The sequence below is a fragment of the Polypterus senegalus genome, chromosome 10 (genome assembly GCF_016835505.1).
Source record: "Polypterus senegalus isolate Bchr_013 chromosome 10, ASM1683550v1, whole genome shotgun sequence".
NCBI lineage: Eukaryota > Metazoa > Chordata > Cladistia > Polypteriformes > Polypteridae > Polypterus > Polypterus senegalus.
In genome coordinates this window covers 149,195,688-149,217,569 of record NC_053163.1, presented here as the reverse complement: position 1 = coordinate 149,217,569, position 21,882 = coordinate 149,195,688, and the positions used below count along the sequence as shown (strand labels likewise).

The window sequence follows — 21,882 nt, the reverse complement described above, 5'->3', positions numbered from 1 at the left end:
CCTCTTTCCAGATGTCATACCAAGCACCCTTCTTGCTGTCACCCTTACTACATCTGCTGTAGTTTCCCAGCTGTCTGGTAACTTTTCACTGCCACCCAGTGCCTGTCTCACCTCCTCCCTAAACTCAACCTTGCAGTCTTCCTTTTTCAACTTCCACCATTTAATCCTTGGCTCTGCCCTCACTCTCTTCCTCTTCTTGATCTCCAACGTCATCTTACAGACCATCATCCTATGCTGCTTAACTACACTTTCCCCTGCCACCACCACTTTGCAGTCTTCAGTCTCCTTCAGATTGACTTTTCTGCATAGGATGTAATCTACCTGTGTGCATCTTCCTCTACTCTTCTACATAACCCTATGTTCCTCCCTCTTCTTAAATATTAAATACTTATATTATATATTAGTAAACCTTCAAAATAATGTGCAGTTAAAGTCAAAGCATTTCTGGAGCTTAGTAGAGCCAGTTAACTAGGAGAATCTTCACCAAGCAGCTCTGAAAATGTCTGCTTTGTTTGGGTCTCCATACCTCTGTGAGTCTGACATGAATGTCATGAAATCAAAGTTCAGAACAAGACTGACAGACGAACATTTAAATGACTCCATAAGAGTCAACCTAAGTAGCTCCACTCCACCAGACACCTCGGTGCCAGTCATCTGACTAACTAAAAAACACATCACACATGCAACTAGGCGAGTGAATAAAGTAACACAGTGACATGAAACAAAATGACAAATGAGCAAGGAATATCTGGGTATTTAGAATTGCATTGTTTTGTTTTGACAGCATTCATGATAGATAGATAGATAGATAGATAGATAGATAGATAGATACTTTATTAATCCCAAGGGGAAATTCACATAATCCAGCAGCAGTATACTGATACAAAGAAACAATATTAAATTAAATAGTAATAAAAAGTGTCCAGGGAGCAATTCCACATAAAAGAAAGTGGTAGAAGTGATCAGTGAAATAGAGAAAAATAGAGATAAAAAGGTTCATGTTTTAATTCAATAGTGTGAGATGCACTAGAAAATGCATACAGACATACAAAATGCACTTACAGGTGAACTAAATATTTTTTTTTTATATTTTAATGTAAAATGTGAGTTGTGGACACCAACATTTTGTAAATATTCAGGCAAAACAAGCTTATTCAGTTTGTTTGTGTTGAAATAAGATATGCGAATAAACGTTAGAAAACAGGAGTAGCTCTCAGCCATTTTTATTTTGTAAAAGTAGCTCTCAGCGGAAAAAAGGTTGGAGACCCCTGCTATAGGCCATTTACAAGCAAAGAATGCCTTACTTAACCTATTGTTCCCTACTATTGGGTGGAGCTCTTGTTATGTTTTGTACTTTGGCCACTAGGTGGAGATAGAGAAGATGGATAAGGAAGAGTGTTAAGAAAAACGAAAAGTTCGGAGGATGAGTTGTTTCCTGTTGTTGCTTCCAGTTGTAGGATTAAATCTTTAACTTTTGGGCACTGATTCTTTTCATTTTATCCTCTGACAACTTAACAGCTCTCACCCTCAGCCTTAATAAACCTCGCAGCACAGAGGTAATGGCACATCTCCGGCTGCACCAGGTGCTCAAAGAAATCTACCTTATTACTTCAATCACTCTAAATATAAAGACAAAGAATAGAAAGTTAAAAGCAGCATGATATTTATTACAGTAATAATAATACCAGTAGAACAAAGAATAATAGAAAAAAGGACTGATAGTAAAGTATGGATATATATATATAGTCTTTGAAAAAAGCTTACGAAAAAGTAAAGATGTACGAGGATGAATGTCCTGGGTGGATTGTGATCTTAGCATTCGTAGTTGTTCATTATATGCTTTTCTGACGATCAGATGGAAACGGCTGCAAGTTGCCAGTGCCCTCTTCTGACATTGCTCTGTTCTCTTCTTCTTGCTTCCTTCTAATGTCGCTTTTCAGACAAGGCATATTTATTATAAAATTCTACCAGGGGGCTTTGCAAGCTGTGATTGTTATGTGCACCTGATTGACTGGCTATCAATATGATAAATACAATACAATACAATGTATTCTTGTATAGCCTGAAACCACACAAGAAGTGCCACAATGGGCTTTAACAGATCCTGCCTCTTGACAGCCCCCAGCCTTGACTCTCTAAGAAGACAAGAAAAAACTCCCAAAAAAACTCTTGTAAGGAAAAAATGGAAGAAACCTTGGGAAAGAATTCACTCATCCTTTTTCCCAAACAATAAAATTTTTTTGTTGTTGCTTAGTACCAACAGGCATGTCTTCTTTTCCCAGGCTGTAAACCAATTTAGCTACATGTTGTCGCAGATGTCCATTCTTTCTCAGGTTATAAAGTAATTGATAGCCTGAGGCATCGCCCTGTCTTCCTCTTTTGCTTAAACAGCTTTTTTAAAAGTGAAGTACAACTGGGAAAAAGATATGCATTGATGTGTCCTGAATTTAGTTCATCTGTCGGCCAGCCATTACATACGACACGATCACATTTGCCAAAGCTACTTTCCCTCTAAAATTTTATCAATTAAATATTGAAATATTTTTAAAATGTTTTGAACAGATCCTCTAAATGAGAATTAAATCTTTGGTAATTTCAAATAGTATAGAATAAAAAGCAGCTTCATCTCGCTAGGTGCCATTATCACAATATGAGTGCAGTAAATGGCATTAGGAGAACCAGACACGACTGCAATTTAACTTTTTCTGTTGTCAAAAACTTGTTATGTTTTACGTATGTTGTGACGGATGGCCAGGACCATTGCTGGGTGGAAGGATCGTGAGAACACGTTTTGGACATTATCTCCACCGAGATGCTAGAGGGCAGTCCCCCTGGGTTGCCACAGCACCACCGATTCCCATACAATAGCTGTAGTATGGAGCAGCCCTGTTGGGTTCCGTGGGTGCTGCCAGGGGGTGCTGCAGGTGTAGCTTGGTCCTTGGAGGAACCACTTTCGTCACACCTGGAAGTGCAACCGGAAGAAGGTCAAGAAACACCTGGAGAACTTCTGGGCATGCTATAAAAGGAGCCGCCTCACCCCCAATCATGGTGCCAGAGTCAGGTGGTGGAGGACAAAACTTATGAGTAGGAGTGGAAGAAGAAAGGACGGTGTTTATTCATATTGTAAAACAGAACTGATTTGGGAGCTACAAAATGGCGGTTTTAATGCTGTGCAGAAGAAGTGATGTCATTGAGATCGGAACCGAAGTGACATCATCAAACCTAGGCAGAATTTCCTGTATTCGGCCTGTGGGAAAAAAAGAGAAAGGCTTAATGCATCCCCTGGCCTGGCGTGGAATTACCTTCTTTTGGTCCCTCAAGCTGTCTCCCATGCACACGTGTGGGACAATGTACACCCACATCATATGATGTCATGGGTTGACCCAATCTCCAATATAATCTTATAATTATATGTAGAAAGAACGGCCATCACTAAATTAAAGAGGTGGATTAATACACCATCCACCCCGAGCTTACAGTTGCACCATCTCGGGATTTCCATGGGTATTTCACCATAAATTTTATCCATTATTTGATTGATCAGTTACGAGCTTGATCATTAACCTGATTGATCGTTAACACCTTAAATACTCGGAGATAAGCCACTTCAACCAAAAACTGAGAAAGCCGCTTAGATAAGTGGCAAAATGTTTTTTAAAAGAGAAATTAATGACTAGGTGACTAGAATAATTTAGATTAATTCATTCAGAAAAATTTTGAATAATTTAACTCTTGAAGTGCTAAGTTTCGCTGCAAATTCAATTTGGAGATAAACGTTTTCTTCATCACTAGTAGAGAGTAGGGAGGGCACCTGTTTTTACGTTAAACTTTGTTCTTCAAGAAGAACACAATGTGGCCCAGGAAGAAGAAAGTTAAGAAGACTAACTTCACAGAAAATGAAGGGTGCAAATATTTAGAAAATGTGGTAGTTGCTGCGGGTGTAGATGCAACTTGCAGACTCTCAAATATACATGTAACATTTGGACATGTCATGTGAATAAGAATATTTGTTAGAAGGGCTGCTTTTTGTTAAAATGTTTCTTAAGATCATGCGAATATTCTTGTGGTCTCAGATGGACATACCAGGTTAGACATAAAGAGTAACTTCAGATTCGTAAAGAACTACGTCCATATTCACTAATATTATCTTTGGAGAAACAGAACATTTTCCTGTGGAGAGCAATAGAGTTGGGTGTACCATCCTCATCAACCAAATCCAACCAGTCAGGGAGGGTCAGCTCATGAGCCGTGTTGGCAGTCAGAAGTAATTCACTGACAATTGGATTAAAGTTTGTACTTCAGTCACCATGTCACTTAGTTGAGGTGACATTAACAGGATGCAAGTGTTATATTTCAGCACAGGTTCCTTTTATGGCTCTGTTCTTCATTGTTTATGTTAATATTGTTGATTCTTTAGTTTTTTTTATGTCTAAGCATCTTTTACTGTGTGCTTTGTGGGGGCTCCCCCAAGAGGCTGGACCATCTGCCCATCAACATCTAGGGATTGCCCTCAGTCGTATAAAAGTAGGGACAAAACAAAGTCCATTGAAGTTCATTCTGAGTGTGCTGTGGTGTTGGTGGGTTCTCTTGCTGTTTTGATATTTTTGTGACCTTTTGCTTTGTCTTTTGACCATTTTTGCATTTTGTGTATGAGGACTGTTCACTTCCCGGGTCCTCCTGCGTGGAGTTTGCATGTTCTCCCCGTGTCTGCGTGGGTTTCCTCCCACAGTCCAAAGACATGCAGGTTAGGTGCATTGGTATCCTAAATTGTCCCGTGTGTGCTTGGTGTGTGGGTGTGTATGTGCCCTGAATGGCTGGCACCCTGCCCGGGGTTTGTTTCCTGCCTTGCGCCCTGTTTTGGCTGGGATTGGCTCCTGCAGACTCCTGTGACCCTGTAGTTAGGATATAGCAGGTTGAATAATGGATGGATGGATGTATGAGGACTGTGTTTTCTTTTGGGATTACTAAAACAGAAGACATTACCTTCTGTGCCCTTTGCCCTGTGCTTCTCAGAGCATACTTTGTCCTACAGGGCATTTTTGTATAAATAAATCTTTTTATTTATAAAGAGTCTTTGCTGCCCTCTCTGTTACTCGGAGGGTATTTCTCTCTCTAGTGTGCATTATTAGATTCAGATTTAGACTCAGGCAGAACTTTATTTGTCACCAGGGAGGAAATATGGCTTCTTAAAAGAACATAAAGATGAAAGGCACTATATAATAGATAGATAGATAGATAGATAGATAGATAGTAAAGGCATTATACAGTATAATCAGATAGATAGATAGATAGATATGAAAGGTGCTATAGCTAGATAGATATGAAAGGCACTATATTGATAGATAGATAGAGAGATAGAGAGATAGATAGATATGAAAGACACTATATAATAGATAGATAGATGTGAAAGGCACTATATAATAGATAGATAGACTGTTATGGGGGCTCCTTCATAACCTGCTACGAGGTCCGGATACCCACAGTTATCTTCTTTAATGGAACTGTTCCAGGAGAGATCAGGTTTTATAAGATTATTCATTTAAATAAGAAGTTACCAAACTTTTGTCCATTACAATAACCATAAGTAGTGAAATATGCTTTCAATGTTTCAATTATAGCCAGCGTAAGATAAATAATTTTCATAAAAATGTTAATTTATGTCATAAATGTTAAAAGTGTTTTAAATTATTTATAATAATTTTATATTAAATATATTTAGAATATAACATCCTTAATTTGAACATTTTTTTCTTTTGCCTGATACTTTTAATAGCCTTTTGTTTCTATTTTAACTATTATTTTGTATTTTTTTACACTATACAATTATTTTTTTAAGCCCCTTCTCATACAGTAGATACCTAAACTTGTTAAACAATGAGGACTAAAGTCAGTTCTGAATGAGGGGCCCTGAAGTTTAAGCTTCATTAACTTCATAGCAGATCCACCGCTGGCTCACCGCGACTACTAAATATTGTTGGTTGCATTTTTAACTGTAATGGTAGGGACTGGTAATTGAGGTCCTGCAAATAAATATATTAGTAAACACCTGTGAATTATGCACTTCTTTTTAACTTGGTTTATTTAGATTTATAGGGACAAGATTTAGTTTAATTATTTGGATTGACAAACAAAACTAAAAGTAAAATCCTCGTATTCTTTTAGAGCATTAAGAGCAAAGAAGGAAACACGTCTTTGAAGGCGACTTCGGCTTCGTTCTCAGCTTGTTAGACCTGCTAAAGCTCCAGCAGGGAACAGCCAAGGCGACAGCACCACCTGCTGGCAGCACGAGAACTCACAACGTGTAACAAACCAACACTGTAAAACATGTCCCTAAATTTAACAGTAAAGATACTGTGAATGGTGACAGTAAAATACCTGTTCTGAAAAAAAGGGAAATTACCTTATGATCTATGGGGAATTACCTGAATATCTTAAACAATACATTTCATTATTTTTTACAGCCAACGTCTATAAAATTGATGTTTTTCTAGCTTCGAAATATACTACTGTTTACTGATATATTATGCTTGCATTGAAAAAATGGCTGCTAATTTTAGTGTAAAACTGTTAAATAGTGAACTAAACAACTGTAAAATATTAAATTGTAAAGCTCTGTGTCAGTAATGCCAAAGTTGCGATATTTGCATAAGGACACGCCCCCTTTTACCATATTGTCCCCGGTGAGCCGCATACCTTTGCACAAAAGAGGAGAAAAACTTAAACTTTGCAGACTTGTTTCTCCCCACGTGCTGAAGGTTTTCGGAGGTTATGGAAGCCGATTTATGGTGGGTTGTATTCGATAAGCTGGCACACCTGTAGCCCACCAAACACCACAAAAGTAAACTTCACATCTCCACCAGACAACGTGTCATAACTTCCTTAAATGCTGAATTCTTTTCAATGTATATAATTAAATGATACAAGTTTGCTGATGCAGTCTGTGTGATGTGGTTTGATGGCGACAATATTTGCTAAGGGTTTATTGACTGGCATATTTATTACAGTGCATGGATTTCAGGTTATGGTTAAACATTCACTTCTATTGTTATGTATTGTAAAGAGCAAACAATTATTTACTATAAAGTTATACTGTAGACCTAAAAATGTTGTCACCTTCTTTTTATGGTAAAATTCTGGCAAACACAGCTGTCTCTTTTTTATCGTAAATTAATTTTTTTTTTTTTTTACAGTGTATGTCATAGGCACAACAGAAAGCCATTTGAATTGTCGCCTGTTCGATGCCTTAGTATGTGTACGGTGGATTCAGTAACAACTGAGACCCCTTCACTTACTGCAAACCTTTTGTTGCAGATTTCGTTTTAAATGGAAGAATTTGCCATTTTGCCCCTCAACCTACACTATATAACCCATAATAACAAAGTGAAAGCATGCCGTCAGAAAGGTTTGCAGATGTATTGAAAACCGAAACTGAGATCTCTCATTCGTGTCAGTATTCAGGGCCTTAATTCAGTACTGTGCGAAAGCCCCTTTGATAGCAATTCCAGCTTTGAGTCTCCTTAGTAAGTCTCTACAAGCTTTGCACATCTGGATTTGGACAGTTTATCCCATTCTTCCCGGCAGGTCCTCTCACGCTCTGTTAAACTGGATGGGACACCTCTGTGATCCACCATCTTCAGGCCTCTCCACACGTGTTCTTTGGTGTTTAAGTCTGGGCCACTCAGGGACACTCAGAGACTTGTGCCAAAGCCACTGCACCATTGCCTTGGCTCTATGCTTCAGGTCCTTGGTGTACTGAAACCGTTGCCCCAGTCTGAGGTGGTGGGCACTCTGGAGTTGGTTTTCTTCAAGGCACTCTCTGTATTTGGCTGCATTCACCCTTCCCTCCATTCTGTCCAGTCTCCTTGTCACTGCTGCTGAGAAGCAACCCTATAGCATGAAGCTGCCATCCTTTACCATGGGAATGGTATTAGGCAGGTGAAGAGCAGTGCCCGGTCTCCTCCAGATGTGGTGCTTGTGGTCTGCCCAAAGACTTCAATTTTTGTATCGTCGGGCCAGAGAAGTTTTACCCTCATGTGATCAGAGACCCTTAAATGCCATCCTGTGCCTTTCAGTCAAGGGTGGCTTTCATTCAGCAACTCTACTGTAATCACCTGATTGATGGCCATCCTTCCTGCAGGTTCTTCCATCTCAACAGAGGATTCTGAAGCTCTGTTTGAGTGACCATTGGGTTCTCGGTCACCTTCGTACCCAAGGCCCTTTTGCCAGGTTTCTCAGTTTGGCGAGGTAGCCAACTCTATGAGGTGAGACACAAAAATAGGCAGACTGGTAAAATAAAAAATATTTATTGATGACTTACAGCATTCTAAACATTGTCACCTTCTCTAGACTCCCCCTCCCGATCTCTACACCGCTCCATACGTATCTTCCATTGATTGAAACAGTACTGGAAGTCTTCTTGCTTGAGGCTCTTCAACAGGCTTGCCGTTTCTGTCTGCACTTCATCCATTGGAGAAAAATGTGTTCCCTTCTGGTCACGTTTGATTTTCGGGAACAAGTAAAAAGGACAATTAGCTAAATCGGGAGACTAGGGAGGATCATCGAAGACAGGAATGTTTTCGTCTGTCAAAAACTGCTTTACGGAAAAAGCATTGTGTGCGGGAGCATTGTCTTGTCTTGTCTCGCTGTTCGACTTTGTCACCCAACATTGTCGCGGCAAATACTGACTGGGCTATTCACAGGATATACGTAGCCAGTCGGTGGTTTGAGAGGGCGTGTAGGAGGGGATATAGTTCTAGGATTCACGTCTAGCTGACCTCCAGACGGTTTTCCAAGAAAGCCCCAGTCCGGTTACTTTTGTGTCTCACCTCGTAGATCTAGAACTTCTATTTTACGATTCTTGAGTCCTCTGGGCTCCTAAAAATAGTCAAAGCTTTTACAACACGGTTTTACCCGCTTGCCTCACCAATATTTGATCCTAGAGGTCTTCAGAGACTTTATGGTTTGATTTTTGTCCTGACATGCAGTTTGAATTGTGGACTTTCTGTACACAGGTACACTCTTAGAAATGCTGGCTCTTTAATGGCACTTTATGGTTCTTTACGGGGTCTTGTGATTCTCCGTAGAGATATTGCTTGACAAGCACCATTTCATTCTGGGAAGGGTTCTCTACATATGAAGTTGGCTCTTTGTGCTTTGTAAAACTTCCTAACATGTAGAAAAAACAGAAATCTTTACTGTAGGGTAGGTGACCGTCTCACAGGACACAAACAGATTGAGAGAACCTGAACTTGGTTAGAGTCCTTTTAAATTCAGGAATCCATTGTTATTTCACACATCAGTTACCAACCTGTTTACTCATCTAAACAAATAAAGATTTCTTTCTGAAATCTTTTTGTTAGTGGAGTCTTTTGGGGGTTAAAAATGGTTCCCCGATGGCATCACTCTGAAGAACCACTCTGGCACCTTTACTTGTAATAAGAGAACTGTTTCATTTATGTTAGGTAGAATGCCCAGAGGGGACTGGGTGGTCTCATGGTCTGGATCCCTACAGATTTTATTTTTTCTCCAGCCGTCTGGAGTTTTTTTGTTTTTTCTGTCCCCCCTGACCATTGAACCTTACTCTTATTCGATGTTAATGTTGATTTATTTTGTTTTATAATTGTGTCTTTCATTTTTCTATTCTTTAATATGTAAAGCACTTTGAGCTACTGTTTGTATGAAAATGTGCTATATAAATAAATGTTGTTGTTGTTGTTGTTGTTGATGTCGGCCTTTCTGTTAGATCTCCACTCCGTAAAAAATAAATCTTGTATGTGTGAAAAATAATAACAAAAAATAGCTAACTATATGCAAAATAATCCATCCATCCATCCATTTTCTAACCCGCTGAATCCGAATACAGGGTCACAGGGGTCTGCTGGAGCCAATCCCAGCCAACACAGGGCACAAGGCAGGAACCAATCCTGGGCAGGGTGCCAACCCACCGCAGGACACACACAAACACACCCACACACCAAGCACACACTAGGGCCAATTTAGAATCACCAATCCACCTAACCTGCATGTTTTTGGATTGTGGGAGGAAACTGGAGCACCCGGAGGAAACCCACGCAGACACGGGGAGAACATGCAAACTCCACGCAGGGAAGACCCGGGAAGCGAACCCGGGTCTCCTAACTGCGAGGCAGCAGCGCCACCGTGCCGCCCCGCAAAATAATCATTTCTTTAATTAATAAAAATAGGTTTTACCCTTTTTATTGACTATTTAATTCTATTTCAATAAAAAAAATTAAGAATAATGTTAACTTATTATTTCTCTTAAAATGTAAACTTTTTTTATAACTTATCCATCCATAAATTATCCAACCCACTATATCCTAACTACAGGGTCACGAAGTCTGCTGGAGCCAATCCCAGCCAACACAGGGCGCAAGGCAGGAAACAAACCCCGGGCAGGGTGCCAGCCCACCGCAGTTTTATAACTTATTCTAAGTAAAAAAAACTATACTGTGAATTGAATACATTTAAGTTAAGTTCAATTTAATGATACTGCACTTCCTCTCACATCGATTTCTTGGTCTTTACTACAACGCATTCGGCTGTAGCGTTTATCCATAATAAGAGCTATTTTACTATGAATATGTAAGTATAAAGCATATTAATTCCATAATGAATTAATGAATTTCATTTAATTACAGACGTAAGTAGTTGTTGTTTTCACAAAACCTTTCCCTTCATGTGCGAAATGCGGTGAGCAAGGTAGAGTCTTTTTAACAACCTACCTTGTTGGTTTGCTTTAAAAAGCAAGCACATTTCTCGGATAGTCACGTATGTTCAGATTTTTTTTATCGTTTAAAACTTTTATTTTACACAGAAAAAGAAAATGACACTTTGAGATAAGTTTGAGAACAACATGGCGTTTGTCCTAAACTAAGACCTGTAAACAACATGAAAAGATGTTTGCCGGTCACGGTATTATTCGACCATTATTTAATTAGTGTTCTGCATAGGTAATGTATTTTCTGGTTAATTTTTAACACTGCGATTTATTTAGCAAAATAAACTGTTGTCATTTCCTACGTCCTGTGTTATTTCAGGATTTTCGCTGTCGCATACTGAAAAATAGTGGAAAAGGCGGCCATTCATTTAACCAGATATGTTGGCGTAAATGCAGGAAGTGTTTGAAGAGCGGCATCTGCCTCAGGATTTCACTCTCTACGTTTCCTACCAGTTTACCTCTCATTCCTGGGACATTATTTGATTGCGATATACTTTTTGTATAAGTTTTTTTTTTTTTTTTAAAAAAGAACATTGGCATTGACATTTTAATGTCGGTAAGTCAGTAAAAATTATCCTCAGACATTTGATTTAATTTTCCTTTGAAAACATAACTCCATTGTTGTGACTATCTGTGTATATTCAAATAAATAAAGATATATGGAATTTTAGCATTTATTTGTTACAAAGTCATTACTGTCCAGCATTGCATTATTACTCATTTTTTTGAGGAATTCAAATGAAAATCGGAGTAAAATAAAACCATTTTTGCCACTACTTATATTTAATCAAACTAATTTATTTTAGGTAAATTTGAGTAAATTAATAAAATAAGTTTACTCAATAGTGCAGTATATTAAATCTGTTCAGAAATATTGCTTGTAATTTGTTGCCTTATTTTTTAAGTACAGTACTTCTAACGCATTATTTTTTACAGTGCAGTCAATTCAGTTTGCCACAGGTGGACATCCATGAAGTTCTTGACACAAACAGGATGGACCTGAAAACAATATGGAGTGTCACAGAAAAGGGTCTGAATACTTATGATAAATGAGAGATTTCAGGTTTTGATTTTAGTAAAGTGTCTGAAGACACATTTTCCATTCGCCATTATGGGTTACTGAGTGTAAACTGATGGGTAAGAATGCCAAATGCATCCATTTAAAATGAAACCTGCAACGCAATAAAGTGTGCAGAAAGTGGAGTGGGGTCTGAATACTCTCTGAATCTTCTAGTTTTCAGTGCATTAATGTATCATCTATGCATTTATCAATTTTTGACACCACTTCTTACTGTTCAGGTTTGCGGGTGGAGAATTAGTGCTAGGGACAAGGAGGAAAACCTCCCTGGGCAGCATTGGGGGCAAGGCAGAGACAGATCTAGGATGGTAGTCCAGTCCAACTGACGCTCACATCGTCACCTAACACCTAAATCTGGGCCACCTTGGAATCACCAATTAACCACCAAGTCTCTGGAGATGTTACAGAGAAAAGAAAGAAAGAAAGAAAGAAAGAAAGAAGAGCGACACTTGTCAAAATGTGCAAAATTTCTTATTATGTCGTCTCCATTTGCTTAGCTGTGCGCTCGCATCCATAATAAAACTAAAGCAAACGCATCTGTAAATGCTTAGAGCGCAGTTTCCTAAATTATGGGTCGCGACCCAAACTGGGTCGTTTTATTGCAGCATTTTGGGTCGCCGCGGGCAGTTTAAGCAATCAACTTTGCTCCGCTATGATTTTCGACATTGATTCTCCAAGGGGTACCCACTCCCTGTCATGGTGTGGGTCTCGAAGACACTAAGAAGGTCAAATTTGGATTGCAAGAAAAAAAAAGTTAGACACACTGACTTCCGTCCTGCATCCTCCCTCTTTTGAGTTGTAAATTTGTTTTCAGCATCAATGTTTTGAGTCGCAGGGTGTCGCCGGTGGGTCGCCAGTTGCTATGCTTTATAATGCTAGCTTGTCGCTGTGGGTTGCAGTCGCCTTCCCGCTCTGACGATTGCGCTTCATTCACCAACGGGCAAGGGAGAACTTCACAAAGGTTTGATATTCGTGTTCAATTCAGCAAGACACTTACATGGAAAAAAGTGAAAGTTTGAGAAATGGCTGCAAATAAAAATCGATCAATCGATCTATCTATCAATTATATAGTGCCTTTCAAGTATATCTATCTATCTACTGTTTCTATCTGTCTATCTATTATATAGTGCCTTTCAAGTCTATCTATCTATCTATCTATCTATCTAGCTAGCTAGCTATCTATCTAGCTATCTGAACACACTTCTGACCGGATAATCTTTTTTCCTCTTATGCTCTCGGAGTCATTTAAATTCCACCACTCATGAGCGATTTACGTGCACCATAACTGCCTGACTGCACGACAGGTGCCAGCTGTGGACGGAGCGCATGCGCTAATCCGGTATCTGCCGACACGCCCGCTTGTCCACCTGACTCCGGTGAAGTTAACTGATCGTTTCGTCGCGCCCTCGGCGCAGTGGTTAACACATCAATAAATCATTTGTGATTTAACCGCCACGCTGTAACCCATAGGAGCGGGGCGTCGGCGTTGCCGCAGCAACGGGGTCTCTCGTCACGGAGTTGACGGCACAGGTGACAGAAGGTGGCGCATACTGATCCGGAGCGGCAGCAACTCAGGTCTGAGTCCGTTCGTTTATTTCTCTTTTTGTATAGCACATTATATTACAGTGTAAGATTTTCAAAGCCACTTGATCCAGTTTTGGGTTTTTGTGACTTCACCTGGGAAGGGGAGGACTTGGGTGTGCTGGCCGTGGGCTTGAAGCATTTTGCGGCCCCGTCCAGCTGTTCTAAGGGAACCAAAAATGAAAATGTAATGTAAAAGCTTAGGAGTCGCGTGAACTGGAATAAGCAGAACACAAGAAGAGGCAGTAGTGTGAATGTGCGACAGGAGTATGGAGAGCAGCAATAAAAATAAATAAATAAAATTAGAAACAGCATCTGAGAATATGAGGGATATGGAGAGGGAGGGAAAGAAAATGCAATATGGAAGTTTAGCAGTCTACTTAATAGCCATCAGAGTACAGGATGCCATGTCAAATATTAAAAACAAAGAGAAATTCTTCCATTATCTAGAGAGAGACAGAGACAAGGAGGGGAAATATTTAAAAATATCATTCTAGTACCAAATTATTTTCATGATACCGGGTATTACCAGCTGTTAAGGTAAAACAAGAAAAAACTTGAAAACAAAATTACAAGTAAATTTAAAAAAAAAAAAAATCAGCTGCTTTGTTCACAAGTTTGAAGTCTCTTGTCACTTTTGCCAAGCTACTAGTAACTGTGGGACACTCTTAACATTTAATTGTCAAATAACCTTTGTAACCAATAAGTGATTTGTCCAAACCATTCTGCTCAGATCTGCGGTGGGCTGGTACTCTGCCCGGGGTTTGTTTCCTGCCTTGTGCCCTGAGTTGTCTGGGATTGGCTACAGCAGACCCCCATGACCCATTTTGTTAGGATATAGCGGGTTGGATAATGGATAGATTCTAGATAGATAGATACTTTATTAATCCCAAGGGGAAATTCACATACTCCAGAAGCAGCATACTGATAAAGAACAACATTAAATTAAAGAGTGATAACAATGAAGGTATAACAGACAGACAATAACTTTGTATAATGTTAGCGTTTACCCCATGGGTGGAACTGAAGAGTCGCATAGTGTGGGGTCTCCTCAGTCTGTCAGTGGAGCAGGATGGTGACAGCAGTCTGTGGCTGAAGCTACTCCTTTGTCTGGAGATGATCCTGTTCAGTGGATGCAGTGGATTCTCTATGATTGACAGCAGCCTGTCAGTGCCTGTCGCTCTTCCACAGATGTCAGACTGTCCAGCTATTGTATGCCTTAAATAGAGCCTGCCTTCCTCACCAGTTTGTCCAGGCGTCCCTCTTCTTTATGCTGCCTCCCCAGCACACCACTGCGTGGAAGAGGGCGCTCGTCACAACCGTCAGATAGAACATCTGCAGCATCTTATTGCAGATGTTGAAGGACGGCAACCTTCTAATGAAGTATAGTCAGCTCTGTCTTCTCTTACACAGAGCATCAATATTGGCAGTTCGGTCCAATTTATCATCCAGCTGCACTCCCAGGTATTTATAGGTCTGCTCCCTCTGCACAGTCACCTCTGATGATCACGGGGTCCACGAGGGGCCTGGTCCTCCTAAAATCCACCACCAGCTCCTTGGGTTTTGCTGGTGTTCAGGTGTAGGTGGTTTGAGTCGTACCATTTAACAAAGTCCTTGATTAGCTTCCTGTACTCCTCCTACTGCCCACTCCTGATGCAGCCCATGATAGCAGTGTCGTCAGCGAACTGTTGCATGTGACAGGACTCCAAGTCGTATTGGATGTCTGATGTATGTTGGCTGAACAGGACCGGAGAAAGTCCAGTCCCCTGCGGCGCTCCTGTGCTGCTGACCACAATGTCAGACCTGCAGTTCCCAAGACGCACATACTGAGGTCTGTCTTTAAGATAGTCCACGATCCATGCCACCAGGTGTGAATCTACTCCCATATCTGTCAGTTTGTCCCTAAGAAGCAGAGGTTGGATGGCGTTGAAGGCACTAGAGGAGTCCAGATTCTGCTCAGATATATAAAGTGTACAGTAGAGAAACCCACAGTCAGTGCCTCAAAATATGATTTTATTTTCAACAATGAATTTCTCAGTTTGTGTGAAGTGACAGGTAACAAAATGCAAAAACCTGAAAAGGGAAGGCCATGGGTCCCCTTTGGTGACTTGTCCTGTGATTTTCATGTACATAATCTTAGCAAGTAAAAGCTGTCAGAGGCACACATGCCAGTCGAATAGACTGACATACCCAACTAGTCCACGACTCACCCCAACAACATTAAAACAACTTTACCGAGGTCACATTGTGGGACTTTTTGTTGTACACACTAGTTGTTTTAAAATAAAGATGGAGGAGTGTTTTTTTCAGAGTGATTCCATAGAGGATGTGGTCACTTAGGGGCGCCCCTGAGTCCCAAACACCAGACACCACCCAGGCCGGACACAGATGTGAGATTAAATAAAGGGTTAATTATTTTTTCAAATCACGTTCAGAGGGTTAAAGCCGGTCCAGCACTGTATTCAACACAGCACCTCCATCTCTTTCTACTTCTCCTCTGCGAGTGTCGCCCACCGATTCTGACTCTGGCTCTCTGATGTAGAGGAGGGAGCTTCTTTTATGCTGCACCAGGCTGACTTTGTGTTACTTTATTATTTTTTAATACTTTGTGTTTGTGAGGTCCAAGACATCTGCATTCCTTATTAACAGAAAAGGGGCTAAACGAGGGTCAAGCGGCAGGAATACTTACCTGACAAACAAAGACTAAATATTATTTTATACAACTTGATTCATTTTGCCCACAGGGCTCTGGTTAGCCCATCTATAAGTTTTGTCGTGGGTACGAGACAAGAACAAACCTTGAGGTGGGCAGCAGTCACTTTAATGCTGGGGCCAATTAACTAAACCTACACGTCTCTAAGGATTTAGGAGGAACATCAGTGCACACAGAGAGAGAGAAGCTGCAGTGTCCACATGGACAAGGACTGAATGTGGGATATGACCCCAGGAGGCTGGATCTGTGAGGAAGCAGCGGTAACCACTGCGCCACCATGTTATTCATTGTTTTTTAATACATTTACGAGCAGTGTAACCACATGGGAGCACCCCTGAGCTCCAAACCTTACACACAATATTACTGAACACCATTCCAGGTTCAAATAAAGAATATTTATTTGTCAAAAACACGTTTCCAATAAATCACCAGCCGAAAGTAATCGATTTCTTTCACTGCTTCCTTCCTCCAAGTTCTTTTGAACTCGATGCAGGACCTGCTTCTGGTATCACACATAAGTCGTCCAATGCACTTCCAGGTTGTGTGGAAACCCGAGCAGCACACGACAATGCCCTTTGCCAGCACCCAAAGACCCCGACAGGCATCTGTTTCCAAAACTCAATTCTCTTTCAGGTGTTATAAATGGGTTCATCCCTGAGGAACACTGCCACCTGCTGTGTGGGGGAATGAACTTCTCTCAGCTCCCGTGTCCACTCAGTCCATCCACTATGGTCTCCTGGCCGGGCAAGAAATCATCCTCCACACTGGTCAGAATGCCTGTCCTTCCTCCAGGGCACTTACATAGCCCCTCCCTCAGCTGAGCTCTCTAGGGGTCAGTGTTCGGTCACACGAGGGGGTACTGATACTGCATTGGACGTCATACGCTGTCCAGCCCCAACATCTGTCTTCTGATGGAAGAAAAAAGAGCACAATTAGCAGGTTGCAACATGTTGCCGATAATTTTCTCCCCATTGTGTTTGTCGTAGCTACCACTCCAAAGTCGTTTCTTCAGTTCCCGATTTCCCCATTCCTGACATTCAAATCACTGTTCTTTTTGTGGGAAATAAACGATCTCTTTTCTTAAAGCAGAAAATTAACCTTAGCAGAACTCTCCCCTTCTGGCACTTTAACATTTCTTTAAATGGCTTCTCTTTCTTGCTCATGCAAGAGCTGATATGGCCAGAGCTGGTGGAGACATACGGACACGTGACCTCAATGGGCTTCTCCGATTGGATGCATTCTCCCTGTTGGGTGAGTCTTTAGGTCTGTGCAGCCCTCCCCATTATTCTTTGTTGTCTTTGGGCTGTTTGGACGGTCCATTCACCATCTCTGTGGTCTTTACTACAGTACGAGAATGTTTTAGGTTCACATCCATCAATCTGATTGAAGCAGGCGCTACTTGGTCCTCTTCAGAAATGTCCAGAACCCCTTTGCAGTGCGTGATCTCAGTGGTTTGAACTGCCACTTCGGAGACATGAGACTCGGAGGAGTTAAACTTTTGAAAAATGGGTGGCATAGGTATTGGAACGAGTGTCCATTGGTTCCCTTCAGTTCTGTCAGGGGCTGTGTTTCCTCCATGGCATTTACAGCAGTAATAGCCAAATTGTAGATTCATTATATCCATGATACATAAAAAAAGTATTACATAAATTTGTGTAAAGATTTATACTGATACTGCTGGGCTGGTAACATCACTCCAAAAGAAGCCAACCGAATCAACAATCTAATTAAAATTACAGGCTCAGTTACACACTCTGGTCCCCCTGGAGGTCACAGTGGAGGAGAAAATTAAAACAAAACTGAGTGCCATTATGAACAACCCTGAACATCCTCACTGTGACACAACAACACTGAGGACTTGCAGTCAACGAATCATTCAGCAGAACTGTGAAAGGCTCTTTATAAATGATAGATAGATCTGAAAGGCACTATATAATAGATAGTGTCACAAACTTGAGACAGAGTCATATAAAGGTTTGGGGCAGCCACCCGTATAATCTGGTTTCCTGGTTGCAAAGTAGTTTTCAATAAATGCAGCACTGATGTGCACAAAAACGAGTCCAAAACAGAACTGAGAGAATAGGGAAAAGGTGGAGGCTTTTAAAGGGGAAGACAGTTAGTGAAGTCAAAGGGGTGAGACTCGTGTAGGTCTTCTGTCATTGGGGCGAGCCCGGATGTGACATCACAGGGGCCAGAGCCGGCAAGGTCTCCTTCCATTGGCCCGGTCCCGGAAGTGACATCAAGAGGACCAGGTGGAATCTCCTGTAAATGGTCTGCAGGCAAGGGAGAAAAAGAGTCAGTACACTCTGCCACATCCCGGTATGTCTCGGAACTGTCCTTACTCAAGCCCTTTAGCTGCCTCCCGTGTGTGACAATAGATAGATAGATATTAAAGGTACTATATAATAGAGAGTGTGGCAGAAGGCTGGGGGCCAGACCCAGCCAGGACGCCTGGAAGGACCGGAAAGGCAATCTATACGTCTAAACGGGGGCAACCGCCCTGGATAGAGAGGGAACCACGGGGAAGGAGCAGGGAGGCTCAAACTCGTTGGGGCTCATTGCTACCACCAGGGGGCACCCCAAGCCTCATAAAGCCTGGGAGATCTGCATTTCCGCCACACCTGGGAAGGTGGAGGAAGGACCTTCCAGGGACACCCGGAGTGCTTCCGGGTACTCATGCGGCACTTCCACCAAATCAGGAAGTGCAGCTGGAAGAACGTCAGCAAGCACCTGGAACACATCTGGGTGACTATAAAGGGGGCCGCCTTCCTACACTCAGGGAGCGAGAGTCAGGAACTGGAGGTGGACAAAGCTCCAGCGACACAGGGAAGAAAGGCGGCCCACGGACGTTTGAAAGGTCCGTGATTTGGGGTGATTTGCGTGGGAGCACTGTGTGCTGTGCGGGACTGTGTGAGGGACATTGCTGTTAATAAACCTGTGTGTTTTATAATAATACCAGTGTTTGGCTGATGGTGTTTGGGCAAGCTCTCACAAGAGACAGATAGATATAGATATTAAGATATAGATATTAAAGGCACTATATTAAAAGCACTATATAATAGACAGATAGATAGATATAGATATTAAAGGCACTATATAATAGACAGATTGATACAGATATTAAAGGCACTATATAATAGATAGATAGGTAGATATTAAAGGCACTATATGGTATCAGGTTCCAGTAATCCTGAGGCACTAAAGCTTCTTAAAAGTTTTCAGAATTAAATGAGGTTCCATACTGTAGTCTCTAATAAAAAAAGCACATTACCTGAAGTGGAGAATTCCATCTTTGGTGGGGTTGAGAAAAGCTGCCTGGAAAGATGTCCTGAAATTCGACATTGTCTTATTGTTTTAATCAGATATATTTGTTTTTGCAATATATTTTCACTATTACTGTATAAAATGTTGTGCTGGTGTTGTGTATGTATAATGTGTTGTTTAATTGTATTGACCTTGTTATGTGAATGGATGAAACACCAGGAGGAATTCCTTGCAGCTGTGTTACCGGACAATAAAGCTCTGGTCAAGTTCAGTACCTGTGTAATTCAATCAGTTAACCCGTCTTGCTTTTATGTAGCATTTTACACAGAGTGCATTACCAGTAAGGACTTTTTTCACCCTATTAACATTATAAAGAGTAAACCAATCCTTTGATTTTCTATAGGAGTTTGAACATAGACAAGATAGAAATCCTCTCTAGCTCATTCATCAGAAGAAACAGGAATGGCTGGCACTGCTCGTCACGATGCTGAATTGGTCCAGAGATCCAAGCAGCAGCTGTCCCAGACTACAGACCCCATCGAGAGGCTAAGGCTGCAGTGTCTCTCCAGAGGCTCCTCTGGCATCAAGGGTTTAGCACGGTAAGGAAAGAAGCGCCACATTGGGCATCTTATTTGCATAATCCACCTGTAGCATTCTAACAAGTGTTCTGCCCCCTACTGCTGGATGTGGTGCCCGCCCTTCAAACACTCCCACTGACACATAATGTTTGTTTCCATTTAATCTTGTAGTCTTGTAACAAAAGCACAAAAAGATCAAAAGAGGTTTGGTAGCATGGTGGTGAACCCATATTGAAAGGTTCAAGATGGTGGCAGATCTGATTTTTAAAAGGCCAGGGCAGGAAGGGGCAAGTCCAGGAGGGAGGACAATGAAATTGATGTCAGAGATAGCTAGGCTGTCAATCTTCCATCCTACAGGAGGAGGAAGAGAAAAGTCATTAAACAACAACACCGGCCCTTGGTTTGGAGGGTCATTACCGTCACCAGAGCCCGTAAGGTGTCTCCCATGCACACACGTGTGCCAGTCTTTTGGGTATGCATATGAGCCTCGTAAAGTCAATGCCTGAATGTGGGCTGTGAAATCAGAGCTGTGGAACTGTAAGCTGACCACTGCGCTACCTAAAGCATCATGTGTTTCATAAAATTAGCATCAATCATATAAATAGTTAAATATCAAGCAGTTGTTTATGAATATATTGGCAAACATCTAATCATTTCTCTTTTCTTACTTTTTTACCTTTGTGTGTGGCAGTAACACCAATAGAGCAACTTCAGTGCAGTCCTTGGGCTCCAGTAACTCACAGCACAAGTGCCAGAACAAATGTAGGTGTAGGTGGGGTCAGACGTATTCGGGGACACCTCGCTAAATCTGTAGTGGATGACGGTGAAGCTTTATAACTCACTGGTGAGGCCTCATCTGGAGTCCTGTGTGCAGTTTGGGTCTCCAGCCTACATAAAGGACATAGCAGCACTAGAAATGGTCCAGAGAAGAGCAACAGGGCTGATTCAGAGCTACAGGGGTTGAGTTATGAAGAAAGATTAAAAGAGCCGAGCCTTTACAATTTAAGGAAAAGGAGATTAAGAGGAGACCTGACTGAAGTGTTTAAAGTGATGAAGGTAATTAGTGCAGTGAGTCGAGACTAAGAATTTAAAATTTAGTTAATCAAGAACATGGGATACAAAATTGGAAAGTTGTTAAGAGTAAATTTTACACAAACATTAGGAAGTTTTTCATCACACAAAGGACCACAGACACTTGGAATAAGTGACCAAGTAGTGTGGCAGACAGAATGACTTCAGGGACCTTCAGATCTCGACTTGAAGTTATTTTGACTACACAATGGGAAGTCAGAAAATCGAAAGTCCACCTTATGAGAAGGACTTGGGAGTTGTAGTGGACTCAACATGATCAACTGCCAGGCAGTGTCCAGAAGCCATTAAGAAGGCTAACAGAATGCTAGGTTATATAGCGCCTTGATGTGTGGAGTACAAGTCACAGGAGGTTCAGCTCAAGCTTCACAACACACTGGTGAGGCCTCATCTGGAGTCCTGGGTGCAGTTTGGGTCTTCAGGCTACAATAAAGGACATAGCAGCACAAAAAAAGGTCCAGAGAAGAGCGACGAGGCTGATTCCAGGGCTGCAGGGGATATTCTGATATTCAGATTCCTGAGGGTCGTGATAAAGTAGGGTGAGAGCTGAAACTGTTGTGATTTTCCTTGAGTAAGCAAGAAACCAGCAGCTATAAGTTTAGTATTAAAATCCTGGGGGCTGAGTCACAGATACTGGGAAATCGGCACCGCATTTGATCGGGTAGCCTACTGGCGGCATTTATTCTTGGGAGGAAGATGATTTTGAATTGGACGAAACATTACAGTCGGTCTTCTATAAGATCAGCCCAAAGACTGTGGGGAGATTGTTCTTGGTGACTACTCTTTTACCCAAAAGAGAAGGAAAAAAGGTAGTTTTATTTAAGGGTTTTAATTATTTTAA

The 21,882-nt window shown here is 41.3% G+C and overlaps 1 protein-coding gene across 2 annotated transcripts in view; it reads left to right on the top strand.

Moving 5' to 3' along the window:
• Nucleotides 1–13,179: 13,179 nt before the first annotated feature.
• LOC120536296 (calcyphosin-like protein) overlaps nucleotides 13,180–21,882 on the top strand; it is a 29,616-nt gene continuing 20,913 nt past the window's right edge. Inside the window, exons 1-2 of one of the 2 annotated variants that reach the window (XM_039764625.1) lie at nucleotides 13,180–13,391; nucleotides 19,778–19,973. In XM_039764625.1, coding sequence (XP_039620559.1) covers nucleotides 19,837–19,973 — 137 coding nt within the window. In that variant the 5' untranslated portion in view covers nucleotides 13,180–13,391; nucleotides 19,778–19,836. The remainder of the gene's footprint in view (nucleotides 13,392–19,777; nucleotides 19,974–21,882) is intronic. The other variant, XM_039764624.1, reaches the window with a different exon arrangement.